We start from the raw sequence: 15287 nt of genomic DNA, 5'->3' as shown, positions 1-15287 counted from the left end.
CGGCTCCTCCTCTCTGGGCCGGGGGCGGGGTTGGAGTTCTTCGCACTCAGGTGTCTGACCCGCTGCTGCAGCCTCCCGGCTACATCCCTCCTGTGTGCAGGGATCTCAGCCTCCACCTTAAGCGCTGAGGCTGCCCAGAGAAGGATCCTTGATGAGCAGCTGGGTGGAGAGTGGGGGCTGTGGGGGTGAGGGCCAAGTCGTGGCTGGCTGGGAGAGCCAGGCCCAGGACAGTCTGGAATGAGCACAGAACCAGCAGGCTGGTGGCCAAGGCGACGCCCACGTTTATTTAAACTGTACAGGTTAGACACATTAACCCCAGAAGAAAAGCCAACAGCATTTCACAGTTCTCAGACCCCCAAGTTCACAGCAGCTGGTCTTGGTTACAGACAGTCCTGAGCCCACTCTTGTGGAGGGCCACTTCACTGGCAACCCTGAGCCTTCCTGGCCAGCAGAAGGCCCAGCTGTTGAGGTGGTCACTGGGGAGACACCCCAGGGCACCGGGCACTGCTGCCCCTGGGCCTTAGCAGCTGACGCCTCCCACACCAGGATTTCCTTGTGGGCCGCTGTGAGGAGCAGCTGTGCTGACAGGGAGAACCGGCACAGGTGCACCGAGTTGTTGTGGCCAGCGAAGTCCTGCACAGTCCCCAATGCACAGTCCACTAGCCCCACTAGGCGCTCTGAGGGCAACATGGGCCTCCGTGCTGGTGCAACTCCGAGTGAGGGCTGCCTGGCCCGACCTCACCCTGTCTTCTGCCAGGGCAGGGTCCTCACTTCCACTGTCCCTCCACACCCACCAAAGGCAGGGTCCTCACCCCACTTCAGAGGTGAGGGTACAGAGGTGAGGCGGTGTGCCTGAATCTCAGTGCCTGGGGAGGGGTCTGAGGGACAGGGCAGCCCTCAGTCCCTCAGGACAGAGCACTCACCAGCAAAGCTGACAGCCATAAGGCATGCTCCCAGGGACAGACTCAGGGACATGGCAAAAAAGGGCAGTGGGACTGTCTCTACCACCTGCTGGCAGTGATGGTGAGACCCAGCCCCTCGCCCCATTTCCCTCAGCTGGCATCAGGTAGTGCACCTACCTGCTTCTGGCAGAGGCTGTACAGGAGGAGCAGCTCCTCCCGAGGGCCGAGGTGGGCACATACCAGCAGGTCATTGTTCCAGGAACAGAAGGCAGCAAGGCAGGGTAGCAAGCAGGCAGGCGACTATAAGGTGCAGACACTGTGGCGAGTGGGGCAGGCACCACCCTGCCCCCAACCCATGTGTGCTTGCCACTGGCACCTCTTACCTCTGCAGGCATGGGTGCTGGGAAGCTCAGCCAGTCCACAAGCTCACAGCAGTCCTCCAGCCAGTCAGCTGCCGAGACACTGATCTGCTGGTCCCTGCTGACGGCCAGCCACAGGTCTGCACCCGGCACCCCAAAATCTCCATGCTAGGGGACTGGGGGCTGGTGGGTGCCTCCTGCCAATTACACCCCCCTGCCCGCCTGCCCCTAGGTGGCTTCACCTCCTTGCTTCTGCACTGGGTGGCAGAGATGGGGGTGTCCTGGTGGTCTCTCAGCACTCAGAGAGTCATCCCTGCGTGGGGGCAGCTCATGGCCACCAGCCCATCCTTGTCCCTGGAGAGGATGATCTGACCTGGGCCAGGGCAGGGTCACACAGTCTCCTACACACCCCAGGCCCCACCTTGACCATGCATTCATTCCTCTATATGCCTTGGTCCCCACCTGGACCACGCGGCTGTCCCCTTATGCCCCCTCTGCCCTCATCGTCAGTGGCTAAGGCCACAGCCATCAGTGCAGATGAGTAGGGGTGCATCTTGAGCTCCATCTCTGTTTGGGAAACACTGAAGATGCGCAGTGTGCCGTCGCTGTAGCTGCCCACCAGCTGCTGTGGCTCCAGCTGCCCATGGGACAGGGGGCTCCAAGCCAGACAGAGACAGCTCTGGGGATGTGCAGGGGCCAGTGTTGGTACCCACCAAGCCCCTCGCAGGCAGGCAGCCCTGCTCAAGCACCTGCATGCTCCCACCCCTCAGGCCCCACACACCTGGCTCAGCACCTGGAACTGGATCACCAGCTCCATGCTGGCCAAGGACCACACCCTCACACTCCCATCCTCGCCACAGGTGGTGCAGTGGGATTTGTCAGGGCTAAAAGTCACCTGCAGGACACAGCCAGCTGAGGGGCACCACCCAGCCCCACTTGGGCCAGCTGCCCTGAGCACAGAAGAGACACAGGCCTGTCCTGCCCCCAGTGACTTCATCTGTGGTCCTGTCCTGAGCCCTGGCATGTCCCAGCACTTAGTCTGTGTAGGGCAATGGACAGAGGGACACCACCAACCAGGCCAGCTCGACTGTCCCTCAGAGAAATGGCCACACAGAGCTACTGAATCCAGAACATGGCAGCTTACCACCCCTGGTGGGCTGCAGACCAAGTAGAGAGATACAAAACGATCCCTTCGGCAGCTGTTGGTGACGACAGTGGACTGTTCTCCCCAAGTTCTCGTGTACATGAAGAGAAGAGCAGACGCATGGCCCAGGGAGGGGGCTGTGTGACACGGGGAAGGGGCAGGGGGACAACTGGGGGAGGTTGGGGCTAACCTGAGTGGACCTCACCTTGCTTCTGTGGTCACTGATAAGGTGGATGCTGGCGCCCTGGTGCCCACAATGCCCATGTCCAGGCAGGCGTCAAAAGCACCACTCACGATGTCCCCGTCCAGCGTCAGCTCGTGCTCCAGGAGGACAGAGCTGGACCTGGGGCAGGCATGCAGGGGTGGCCGTGGGCTTGGGTGCCAGACCCCTCCAGGCTGGGCACTGTGGGCGTGTCCCCTCCAGGCCCCTGCTGAGCTCCCCACTCCATCACCTCATGCCCAAGCCCTTCAGTTTCAGCTCCTGCACAGCTCCTGTGGCCCACAGGTGCAGCCGCCACGTGTTGCTGCCGGTGACCAGCTGCGTCCCCACACACAGCAGCACTCCTGGGGGTAGAGGGCAGTCAGCAACTGCCCCAATGCCCACCACAGGACGGCGCAGCCCACAGTGTAGCAAGGGGCTCTTCTCACCCACCAATCTCGCCATCATCAGCCTCCCAGGCCAGGAAGCAGCAGCCAGAGCAAGTGTCCCAGACGCAGACCTGGCCGGCACTGGAGCTGCAGCAGAGTAGGGGCACTGTGCTGAGGCACAATGTGGTGAGCTCGCTGGTTCCCAACTCCACAAGGAACGATTCGCAATGCACCTGGGCAGGCACATGCACGGTCAGCCATCCCCAAGCCCCACCAGCCAGACCCCTGCCTCCAGCCCTGTGCCCACTGCTGTACACCTGGAGGCAGGTGTCTGTCCTTAGCTGCTGCAGGAGCCAGAAAGTGACATCGCCCTGGCACACATAGGCGAGCTTGGCAGCATCCCCGGGACTGAATGCCACGCCATGCACTGGCTCTGGGAGGTGGGTGAAGGTCACAAGTTCATGGGTGGCCATGCTCCACAGGGCAAGAGTGCAGTTGCTGTAGTCACCTGGGTAGACATCAAGGGCAGGCAGCTGCGTCAGCACCCAGGCGAGGCCCCCGGAGCCCATCCCTGGGCCTGCCTCTGCTGACCCAGTGTGATAAGGAGCCTTGGCGTCCAGTGAGAAGGCCAGGGTCTGGATGGCGGAATCATGGTGAGAGATGAGTCTCTGGCAGATGCCCATAAACACATCCCAGATGCAGATCTAGCAGCAGGCAGCCTCACTGCTGTGGCCCAAGACAGAGACCAACACCTGGCAAGTGGAAGGTATGGTCAGCGGGCTGGCATGGCCAGCGGCTCACCTGGCTGTGTCTGGGGGTGGGCAGGGGGGCACCTAGGCATCATGGCTGAGGGCCAGTGTGGACACGTCCTCGGGGTGGCCGAACCAGTGCTGCCAGGAGCCAGAGCGCAGGTCCTCTACCACCACCAGGCCGCCGCACATGTAGGCAAAGAAGCCTGCGGGGCTGCAGGGCTGTCAGGAGTGGCCTAAGTGTCTTCCTGTCCCCCTGCCCCCCCAGGAGCCAAGAAGGTCCCCACTACACCCTTCAGGAAAACTGCTCAGGTGCAGAAAGACCCAAAGAGGAGAAGGCTGAGGCACCTACAGCTGGGCCCCACCTGTGTCTGGCCTCCACACCATGTTGGCATGTCCATTCCTGTTATAGCTCACAACGGCCTTCAGGTGCAGCTGCCTGCCACCAGCTGGAGAGAAGGAAACACTCTGTATGGACAAGGACCTAGGATGCTGGAGATCCTGGCACAGCTGCCCAGACCCCCTCAGGGCCACATAGCCCCTCGACCTCAGGGTCATCTCCCTGCCCATCTCAGGGTCACATATGATTGGTCAGGGTGGGAAGTGGGAAGTGGACAGAGTCCAGGGTGGAGGAAAGGGGTGCCCCTGGAGCCCCTCTCCCCGACCCTCACAGACATGGCCCATGGCTGACCTTGGGGAGCTGGGAGGCCTCGAAGTATACCACGAAGGGCTTGTAGGAATCCGGGCAGGCAGTGAGCAGGGCACGACATCCCTGGGGCTGCTGGCACCTGCTGGAGGGAGGGTTGAGCATCAGGCCTCCCCAGGGCAACTCCTCAGAGACCCTCATCACCTAAGGGTGAGGACTCCAGGGAGCAGAAGGCCCAACCACCGCTGCCTGGTCCAGGTGGACACACCTCTCTATCTACTGGCCCCACCTACCCCCTGCCAGCCTTTCTCAGACCTTTGGGAGCTACAGGGCCCGTGTCAGGGATTTCCCCTCCCCGCACTGGTCTTCCAGAGTTTACCGGGCCAGCCATGGGGGCAGGCAGGCTTGCCGAGTCCCCAGGGGACCGCTGTGGCCCTCCTTGGCCTGTCCCCGCCAGCTCCCTTCTCCACCAGCACAGGAGGGCCTGGGACCTGGCGGGGCCCCGCAGGACTATCATCCTCACTGGGTCCTTCATCACTGAACACTGAGGACATGCCTAGGGAGGGGGCAGTGAGGAGTCAGAGTGGAGCCCACACGCAGCCACTGTCCTTGCTCGCCATCAGCACCTGGGCTGGCTGGACCTCCCGGGGCCCCCGCCCCTTACCGTCACTACCCTCTGGGAGTGTGGCACCAACTGCCAGCTGGGGCAGGCAGGTCTGGGACAGCACAGGCACCCGGCCCCAGGGGAGCCCACTGGCTCCAAAGATGGCATCCACCTCCTGCTGTCCTGCAGCCGGCCCTGGGGATTGAAGGCACCACAGGTGGTGCTCAGGGATATGGCCCCGGCTCTGTGGGTGACTGGGAGAAGGGACTGGCCCTGCAGGGGAGATGGGGCAGACAAGACCTTTTCCAGACAGAAAAGGGACCAACGCCAACGTCCCTGAACACAGTCCGGCCCATGCTGGGGTGCCCGCCCCTCAGACGAGCCACTGACCCGCCTCACAGGCTGGTGAGGCCCTGGCTGAGCCTTGGACACTGCAGAAGCAATGAGACAGAGAGTACAGAGAAGGTGCTGTGTGGTGGGTGGGCACGAGGGCAAAGTGGACACTTGCATGCCCTGGGGTGTCCTCTCAGGGAGACCAGGATGTCCCAGAGGAAGACAGCATCTCCCACACTGAGGACCTGCTGCTGGTCGGGGGTGAAGGCCATGCCCTGCACAGGCTCCAAGTGCCCGAGGGAAGTGTCACACATGGAGCCTAAGGGTTGGCCAGGTGGAGACCCAGTGAGGAAGGCCCTGGAGGACTTCATGCACAAGCAGGCACAGGGAGTCCTGGGGCCCCGCCCTCCGTACTCAGCAAAGAGACCACCTACAGGCCCATGCCATCCCGCTCAGCACATACCTGGCAGCCAGGGTGTGCCTATGTTGAGGAGTCCCACACCTTGATGGCCTGGTCACCGGCCGTCACCAGGAGGCGGGCATCCTCACTGAAAGCCAGGGAGGAGCAGGCCACAGGGTGGACGTCAGATAGCTTGGCGTCATTCAAGTGGTGGTAGGCTAGACAGCTGGGGGGAAACATTCAAGTGGGGGGAGGCCAGATAGCTAGGGGGCATTCAAGTGGGGGGAGGCCACACAACTGGGGGTCATTCAAATGGGGGCAGGCCAGACAGCTGGGGGGGTATTCAAGTGGGGGGAGGCCAGACAGCTGGGGGGATAGTCAAGTGGTGGGGGGCATACTGGACAGCTGGGAGGGTGCATTCAGGTAGACGGGGGAGACCAGGCTGAGGAGCTAGGGCAGGAAGGCCTGGCCCTATATAGCAGGAGAAAGTAGCTTTCTCAGTAAAGCCACCTCTTGGGGGACAGCAGTGGCCTGGGGGTTCTGTCTTTGTCAAGGGATAAGAGCGATAGTGCTCTGGGGCTCACATCCCAAATGGTGCACCCCGACGTGACATCCAGCACCAGGACTTTGGCGGAGAAGGTGGACACCAGCAGGTGGCTATTGGACTGGGGCCGGAAGCAGATGGCCTGAAGCAGGGCGCTGACATCCACTTGCAGCAGCTGGGGCAACAGTGCGTGAGCGTCAGCCACTGCCGCTGGGCAGAGTGCACATGCATAGGCCTGGGCGCAAGAAGGTACAGCCTCAGGAGCAGGAGGCTGCACCCCCGCCCCGGCCCCACGTTGTCCAGCCAGGTAATCCTTTGTCCAAAAGCCAACCCTTGCCCGGGAGGACACAGTGCCCTTCCACCACAGGCACACCCACCCTGCCCCCCCGCCCCCAGGCCCTTGCATCCACATGGTGACAAGGAGAGCCCCGGTGGCAATCCCGAGGAACTGTGCAGCTAAGATGGGGGTTCAAACAGGGGTCTGCTGGCTCCCCCACCCACACCCCAGACAGGAGAGGAGACCCCAGCTGCTCACCTCGTCTAGGGAGGCCGCGGCCGCCAGTCACTGTGTACTTGGAGGGGCCCACGAAGGCCAGCAGGAGGCTTGTCCCCACTGACCGCCAGGGCACTGGGGCTTGGCCAGGCATCCTGGCATACCATGCTTCCTGGGGCAGCATGGGGGCAACGGGTCAGATGAGCGGGACAGCCATCCTCGGCTTTGGGATGCTGTGAGCCCTAAAGGTACCTTTCTACCCCATGCTGGGGGTCCAACCAGGGACTTGGGACGCCAAGGGGCAGGTGGAGACGGGCCTGAGTGTCTCCGCATCGGCCTGGGAGGGTGTTGGTCTGGGGGGCCTGACCTGCCACTTAGAGGACAGAGCACCAGGGGTCTGTGCAGTTGTACTGGGCCAGGGTGCCCTGAGAACAGGTGCTGAACAGGAAGCTGCCATCAGGAGTGACGGCCAGGCCAGTCATAGCCCCTCTGTGTCACCTGCACAACACACTGGGACAGGGTGAGGGCTTCAGGCAGTGCTGGAACTCCTGTGACAGCCCATCCCCTGCCCAGCACCCCATGAAACCATCCCCAGCCCCCTCCACCCTGGGCGTCCCAGCAGGTTCCGGGCACAGCCCAGACCAAGAAGAATTGGCTCCCAGCCCCAGAGGAGTTGGCTCGCAGCCTTGCCCACCTGTGCTCCATCAGCACATCTGAGGTCGTCAGGCTGAAGGACCACACAGCGCTGCTACGGAAGCCACAGGACGGGATCTGCTGAGTGGGTTGAAAGGTCACTGTGCCTGGGGCCTCACCCAGGGGTGTAAGATCATACAGCTGGGGGAGAAAAGAGTGGGTGAGGGGTGGGGCCCGAAGATGAAGGGCAGGGCTGGCTGAGCACCGTGCCTCCTGTACCTCCCTCCAGCTCCCTCATCTGCCCTGCTCCCCCTGTTGCACCCTACCTGCTGCAGGGTTGCCAGGTCCCAGATGCAGATGGTGCTGTCCTGGGCAACAGTGGCAAGCTGCATATTGACTGGCTCTGTGGCGCAGGCCAGCACAGAGGCAGTATGGGAACAGACCAGCACACGGTACTCCTGTGATGCCATGTCCAGGAAGCCCAGTTGGCCCATGGCGGTGGTGGAGAGCATGTGCTGGCCATCAGGGCTGATGCAGACTGAGCTGACTGGGCCCTCGTGCTCTGCAGCTGGGGTAGGTAACCTCCCAGCTGATGTGGGTCGCAGGCATGGACCCCGGGCAGATTGTGGATTCCCATGCTCAGGCTGCCTGCATGCCCAAGGCACAGACGAGCCCACTTCTCCCACCAGGAGCCCTGGTTCCCGGGGCCAAACCCTGCCCAGCTGGCCCTGCACAGCTAGCTCCAGGCACTCCTGGCAACAGACCTGGCCTCAGGACATAGTCCCTGCCACATGCCCCACACTGAGTGGCACTTGGACCTCACCTGCCTCCAGGTGCACCGCGGAGAAGTTCAGAAGCCAGAGACGCAGGTAGTGGTCCTCGGAGCCCATAGCGCACAGGGCTGGGGAGATGCTGACGCTGATGGTGATGCCGGGGCCTGCAGAGGGTGGCAGTGTCAGGGGTGCCCCGGCTTCCTGCCATGGGGCTGGGTGCCCACCTACCTGAAGTGAAGGTTGGCTTCTGCTAGTGGGGGCTCTTGGGGGGCTGCATGGGCAACAGGCGGCGGGCATGCCTCACAGCCATGCACTGGGCATCCACCTCCAGAATGTGACCACTCTAGTTGCACACGTAGCTGCTCGGAAATGACAGGTGAAGGGTTGTGGGGTGGGGGGTGCAGGGCAGGAGTCTGTGGGGCCTCCAGTGTGTGTGGAAGTGCTCATAGGAGGGGACAGGGCTCACATGAAAGGGAGGGGCAGGGCGGGGGCTCCCAGCCAAGGGGAGGCTCACAGCATGGGAAGGGGCAAGGCGGGGGCTCACAGCATATGTGGCCCTTCCTGGCACGACTGGAGGAAGGCAAGGTCAGTGAAGTGCAGCATGTGGTGCTCCACCAGGTCCTCTGGGCAGGAGTGTAACGCCCCACCACACAGCCGCCACAGACGCACGGTTCCCCGCTCACATAACGCCATCCTACAGGAGAGGCAAAGGGGTAAGCGCCCACTCTGGGGTGCCCACGGTGAGACCCTACCTCCATACTAAGGCTATGCAAGGAGGGTCCCGAGCCAGGGACTGGGTTCAGCGGAGAAGCTGGCAATGTGGGTGGGTGGGCCACGTCACCTGGTGTCATCAGAGGCAACCACCCAGAACTGGATGTTTGCGTCAGCACTAGCCTATGCCACCTTGCCGCCGAGGCCCACTGGATTGGTGCCCCACGCCACCACCATCTGCAACACAGCCTGCACCAGCCCCAGGGGGACTGAGCCCGGTTGCATCCAAGCGTCCTTGGGGCTCTGCCCAGCCCATCCCTCTGGGCTGCTGGGTGATGCGCTTCTCTGGAGGGACCAGCTGGTGAGGCGATGGGAAGCTCGGCTCCCATGCAGCCTAGGCACACAGTTCCTGGACATTAGCTGGAGAACCAGAACCCATATCAGGACAAGGCCAGCACGGACTTGGATTTCTATGAGGCACGAGCAGCGGAGCATCCCAGCGGTGTTTACAGAAACAGATAATAAAATGCCTCACAAGCAGAGGTGCGGTTAAACAGCAAGCAGCACAATGCTCAGCTTCAATGATGGCCACTGACACGTCAAAGAGTCCATCGTTCAAATGGTAGAATAGAGAAACCACTGAAGAAATCAAGGCAGGTGTTTAACTGTTGACCCAAAGCGATGCCCTTGGAGTAAAGAGCGAAGAAATTGGGATGTAAAACGTAAGACCCCCGGGGTACTTCCCAGCACCTGCATTCATTGCGGGGAGGGTTGGCCAAGCGTGCCCAAGCAACAGCCTGCAGGTCCATGCTAGGGAAGGAGGTAGGGCAGGGGAGCTATTCTAAACTGGATTTTTTTTTTTTTTAACAAAGGACACACAGGTCTTCAACAAGCAGAAATGAGCAAGGGCAAGCATTTAGCAAACAGAAGCACACACTCCAGGCGGCATCCCCACCTCCCCAGCCTTGGGGCAGCCATTACTGTCCTCCCATGGCCGTCCTTGCCAATGCTGCAGAGAAACTGGGGGCGCAGGGCAGGGGTCTTCAGCAGTCAGTGCCGCCTGGGCTGCCCCTCACTGCCACCCCTACCCCTACCACTGACCCCACCCACCTGAGGGAGCAGACAGAATGGACTGGGCTCTGGAACATGGACAGGCAGCCCCCTGTCTGGAAGTCCCAGAGCCACACCATGCACAGAGGCTGCACCTGTGCTGAGGCCAGCAGCAAGCTGCTCCCATCCCGTGCCAGGGCAGAGATCTAAGGAGGCAGCCATGGCTTCAGGGAAGGCCCTGAAGCCACACCTAGTCCCCCAGCCAGGGTAGTGCCCACCTTGTCAGTGTGGCCAAGGAAGAAGCGCTGCTCGCTTGTGTAGATCTGCAGGGTGACAATGACCACATGGCAAGGGTACACAACAGTGGCCCCATCCTTGGTCCATAGGGCCTGGCAGTAGGGCTAGGGCAGAGGTCAGGGTGCACCCCATCCCTCCTGGCTGCCCAGGTCAGCCTCGTGCCCTTCCCTGGCCTGCACACATTTGGCAGACAGAAGGAACACACACACCTCATATCACACACAACCAGATGCACAGGTAAACCGGACAGCTAAAACATGCAGACACACACACATGAATACATACACAACATATCCACACACACACGCATATACACATAATATTGCACACATATGCGCAGACATGGATGTGCACATGTGTGTGCAGATGAAAATATGCACATACATACACACGTACATATACATAAATGCACACAGGTGTGTGTGCACACGGGTGTGTGTACACACACACATACATGTATACACACACATGCACACACATGCTGTCACTTCCTCTAAGCCTTGCCTCCAAGACAGAAAACTCTGGGATTCAGGTAGCAAAAGACCAAAGGGCTCCCCCAGAGACATAGCCCCCAGCAGCGCCCCATTAGAGCCCTCATTTTCTCCAAAACAGAAAACTCTGAGGTTCAAGTAGCAAAAGACCAAAGGGCTCCCCCAGAGACACAGCCCCCATCTGAGAGGGCCTGACAAGCACCCGGAAGCAGCTGGGAAACATTGCCTTCTCTGCAACCACTCTGCCTGAACCTGTTAGGGCCCCACAAGACACGCTTACATGCCAGCCACATGCATGAGGTAGGCACATGGTTGGGCAACCCGTGGCAGAGCACTAAAAAACATGGGCTGAGAGCTCTACAGTCCACAGAAATTCAAGTGACTTAGACTAGCACTTTAGCCATGCGAGTGCCCATGAGCATCTGCCAAACAAACAGAGCGACATGTGTGAATCTGAAAGCCAACGTGGCCAGGGCACTGAGCTGTGTGCCAGTGTGTGGGCATGGTCAGGTGGACCCAGGCATCTGAGGACCGCAGAAAGCCACCAGAGTCTGCAGGGGGTGAGGGACCCCAACACCCAAAGGCTCTGAAGCCCACGGGCACCTCACCCATCTGGTGCTGGGGCCCCCAAAGCCAATGACCCCCTTGAGCTTCAGGATCGGAACCGGGAGTAAGCTCTGAAACAGGCAGACTCCTGGTGAGAGCCCAGCAGGGCACAGCCCATCCCCAGCCCCCCTCGCAAGAGTGACTGCTTGGGTCCTGGGATGGCTCCTGCCCGTGGCAAGAAGCCAGGATTCTGGGGACCCTGGGTCTTGCCCCACCTGCAGCCCGAGCCTCCCTACCCCCACCACCACAGACCACCAGGAGCTGGGAGTGGGACTCAAGAGTTGAGGAGCAACATACAGACCCCATCCTTACTCTCAGTTGAGAGGGATTCTTGCCCCAAGCCATCTCCTGTCTGCTCTGCTTGCTGCTGGCAGCCTGGATGGGAAAAGGTATCAGAGGCCCCTCGGCCCCCAGTGCCACTCTAGGGGATTCAAAATGAACCCAGCCTGCCATGCCTCCAGCACCCCTTACTCAAAGCAGGAGGTGAAGCAGCTACGCCAGGCCCCAGACACTACTCTCACTGGCGACATGCTCCCCAAGTGCTGGCCACCTGGGCCCAGTGCAGTGAGGGCCCATGCCTTCCTGGAACGGGTACTCACCTCCTGAGAGCCAACATCCTCCAGGGCCCAAGGCGCTATAGCCTGAGTGTGGGCAAACGTGTGGACACCATCGCCAGCCCCCACCTGAGCCAAGGCCTCCAGGGGCTGTAAGGACAGACTGACCTCCAGGAAGGACACAGACACCGAGGCGGCCGGGTGGGACTGTGGAGGATGGGATCCGTCAGCTCTTGGGGTCCTGTGCCCAGCCCCTGCCCCAAGGGTGCAGGGCACTCACTGCTGTGGGACTGGACATCGGGACCACGGGGGACACGCTGTCCTTCAGGGCTCTGCTGCCAACCACCACACGTGGAATGAGCCGTGGCATAGGCCCCAGGAGGCCTACAGCAGGGGCAAGGGCAATGGTGACTACCAAACAGATATGCCTAGTGAGGTAGTGGCTGTGCCGGGACCCCATAGCCACAAGCTCCCAGCCACCACCTGCCCACAGCCTGGCACACTTGTGCGTTCAGCACACCCCCATTCCAGCTCAGAGCTGGAAAGCTTGAGGCACCCAGGTGTCCCCACACACAGACCTCCAGGACCTCAGGAGAACCAGTACTGGCCCTAGCCTGCCAGCAAGCAGCCACACCTCAGTGTTCACCTGCCTGCTGGTGTGCAAACCCCCTCCCCCCCTCCCACCGACCAGCCTGCCACCAAGCCCAAGCCTGCCTGCCTTAGGAGGGGATCAGCTCTTCTGACCCAGCTCACAGGGTGCTCCTGGGCTGTTGCTTGGAAACCTTGGCAAGGCAAACGGCGAAGCAGCATCTGGGATGGCCTCTCCCATCTCCCAGAGGCCCCCTGGACAGGCAGGGCTGCTCACCACATGTGGACATAGCAGTCATGCCAGCACTCCCGCTTTGGCACTGGGAATGCCATTTCTCATGGCATGGGAGTGACAGCCAACTTGTTGCACTGGGCCTCAGTTATGGTCACAGCTATATTGACTCGGGGTTCTCCAGATCAAGGGGAGCAGGTCTAGCACCCCCTCCCAGCGCCAGGTGACACTTAAGCCAGGTGCCCACCAGTGTGTCACCAACATCCACCCTTGGGGTGCCCAGGAGCTGAGAGGCAAGGCTGTGCACGCCTATGGTGGCTCTGGCCCCAGCTGCACCTGCCAAGTAGGAGCTCAAAGGAAGCCCAACACCAGCACTGAGCCTCCTGGGGTAAGGGGAGGGAGCAGGGGGCGGCCCTCACCGGGGTCAAAGCACAGATCACTGGTGTAGAGGTTCCAGACCAGCATGCTTGCACACAGGTGGACACTCTTAAGGTGCCCATAATGCTGGTTCAGGTACATGAGCAGGGTGTCCTGCAAGTCTAGATGCAGGCAGGTCCAGCAGGTACCAGGGGGGCCCGCGCCTGCAGACAGTACCTGATCAGGGCCCACCCATCCCATTGAAGAGCCCCTCCAGTCTACAATGCCCTCTGTCCTTGGCTGCCCCTCCCCAGGCTACACAGTCCCCACTCTGCCCTTTCCAGACCTTCTGCCCCATCTTGTCACCTGGCCTGGACAGCCGCGCCTCACAGAGGAAGAGGAACTGAAGCCACGTAGCCATAGACTTGAACTCCTTGAATAGGTTGGAAAAGGACACACGGACAACCTGGCTGTCTTGCGGGAGGGCAGGGTGTGGCCGTGAGGAGACAGAGGTGACAGGATTGTGGGGCCCCCATACTGCCACATACCACACTGCACCTCAATGGCCAAGTCCAGGTGGATGATGAAGTGCTTGGTGGGCAGGGGCTGGAAGAGAACATACAGGTACTGCCCAGTCAGTCCCAGCGACTGGGTGCTGGTTTTGGGGAGCTGGATGTAGTTGCTGGCAGACACAGATCCCCGGATCTGGTACACAGTGCTTCTCAGGGTCTTGTCCTGGAGAGAGGCAGGAGCTGTGCTCACCAGCAAATCAGGGGGCACACAGGAGGGGAATCCTCTGCACCTGGTGACCCCGGGCCAGGACCCTGAGGTAGCATGGGGTATGTCCCAGTTGGAAGGGAAGGGGGCCTTGTCTTCTCCTGGGCCCCTCACCCACACACCTTCACTAAAGGCATGTCACCCTCCTTGGTGGACCTCTTCCACTCATCCACCTTGAAGTGTCTGAAGACATTGAGTAAGGGCTGCTGCCACACTGAGGGGGGAGTGGAGCAGAGGTCAGGCAAGGCACTGAGGGGTGGGGGCTGCCACGCTGGCGGGGCGCGGGGGCAGAGGTTGGCAGGCACTGAGGCGTGGGGGCCCACGAGCCTGAGGACCTGGCACCAGGCTGACAGGTGCGTCCTGGACCGGGGGCAGTGTGGGGGCCTCGGGGAGGCCCAAAGGCTTATTCTACACTTTCACCCAATAATAACAAGATAAGTCACAGCAGAACTCAGCCCGCAGCCCTGGGCGCCAGGAAGCCAGGCTCAGAGATCACTCAGCCAAGCGCTGGCCGAGGTGGGGGCTCCAGGGGCCGCCCTCCAACACTGATGCGCACCGGGGGCCAAACTGGTGGGTCCTGCACGCTAAGGCCTCTGCCCCGTCCCCAACCCGGCCCGCCACCTCCAGGGCTGCCCCCGGGCCGTCCACACCACACCGACCGTTCGCCCGCTCGACCCCGCCTGCCTCGGTCCCGGCCCCACCCGGCCCGGCGGCGGACCGCTGCTACCTCCGGCCAAGGCGCAGCCGCTCGAGGTTCCCGCCTTGGCCGCCGCACGCCCCACGCAAGGCACGCAGCGCAGCGCCCACCACCGGCGCCTAGCAACGGCGCCTCACCCCTTTCGCCCTCCTGGCGGCGCCCAGGGCCCATGTGACTGCGCCAGCCCGGCATGCCCTGCGCGGGCATCGGGCCGGGCCGTGGGTCTCAGCGCAGGAAGGTCGCCCCGGGGCACCTGCCGTCCAGCCTTTGAGTCTTTTAAAAAAATCTGGAGCCAGGATCTTCTCGTGCGAGGTGAGCCCTGGCTCAAGCCCCACGCCGGCTGTCGTGCGAAGGCTGGCACCGCCGTTCGGAGGCCTCCTCTCCACCTCTAGAGCGGCAACCTCGCTGTCCGCAGTCTCCCCGGTCTCCAGGACTCCTGCCCTGCCTGCTCCGGCCACTTCTTCCACAGTTGCTACTGGCGGCAGAAGCCGGAGGCCCATCCTTAATCGAGAATTCGACCCACCCCCAATTCGTGTTAGTGGGGCTGCACTTAGCCCTTGCCGACTTGCAAGAGGAGGCAAGGGCTAAGTGCAGCCCCACTAACACGAATTGGTGAGGCTAGACCCCTCCCAAAAGCCTGGCCACACACACTATCGACCCAGCAGGGACCCCACCTCTCCCTCCTGCGTCCAGCAGGCAAGGCCACCCTGGCCAAGAAGGCAGGGTCGTTCAGCTGTCCACAGGTGCCCATAAGGAGGC

At 61.7% G+C, this 15287-nt stretch overlaps 1 protein-coding gene across 1 annotated transcript; it reads right to left on the bottom strand.

Moving 5' to 3' along the window:
• Window positions 1-267: 267 nt before the first annotated feature.
• WDR90 (WD repeat domain 90) lies at window positions 268-15028 on the bottom strand. The gene is given in 42 exon segments (XM_064294771.1): window positions 268-677; window positions 924-1008; window positions 1080-1202; window positions 1286-1429; window positions 1504-1634; window positions 1760-1940; window positions 2043-2496; window positions 2611-2748; window positions 2858-2969; window positions 3058-3226; window positions 3311-3501; window positions 3585-3606; window positions 3608-3745; window positions 3827-3964; window positions 4434-4530; window positions 5392-5628; window positions 5787-5951; window positions 6236-6504; window positions 6601-6725; window positions 6805-6874; window positions 6876-7004; window positions 7146-7260; window positions 7457-7596; window positions 7722-7957; window positions 8219-8332; window positions 8397-8527; window positions 8713-8927; window positions 9072-9299; window positions 9956-10135; window positions 10208-10318; window positions 11326-11630; window positions 11689-11744; window positions 11795-12084; window positions 12158-12261; window positions 12592-12659; window positions 12743-12857; window positions 13117-13278; window positions 13421-13524; window positions 13608-13789; window positions 13954-14244; window positions 14376-14723; window positions 14786-15028. Coding segments are annotated over 42 exon segments (7224 nt in total). The 3' UTR covers window positions 268-309.
• Between the last annotated feature and the right edge of the window lie 259 nt (window positions 15029-15287).

This window comes from Loxodonta africana, chromosome 12 (assembly GCF_030014295.1).
Source record: "Loxodonta africana isolate mLoxAfr1 chromosome 12, mLoxAfr1.hap2, whole genome shotgun sequence".
In the NCBI taxonomy this organism is placed as follows: Eukaryota; Metazoa; Chordata; class Mammalia; order Proboscidea; family Elephantidae; genus Loxodonta; species Loxodonta africana.
The sequence above is the reverse complement of the archived record's forward strand: the minus strand, read 5'-3'. Positions and strand labels throughout refer to the sequence as shown.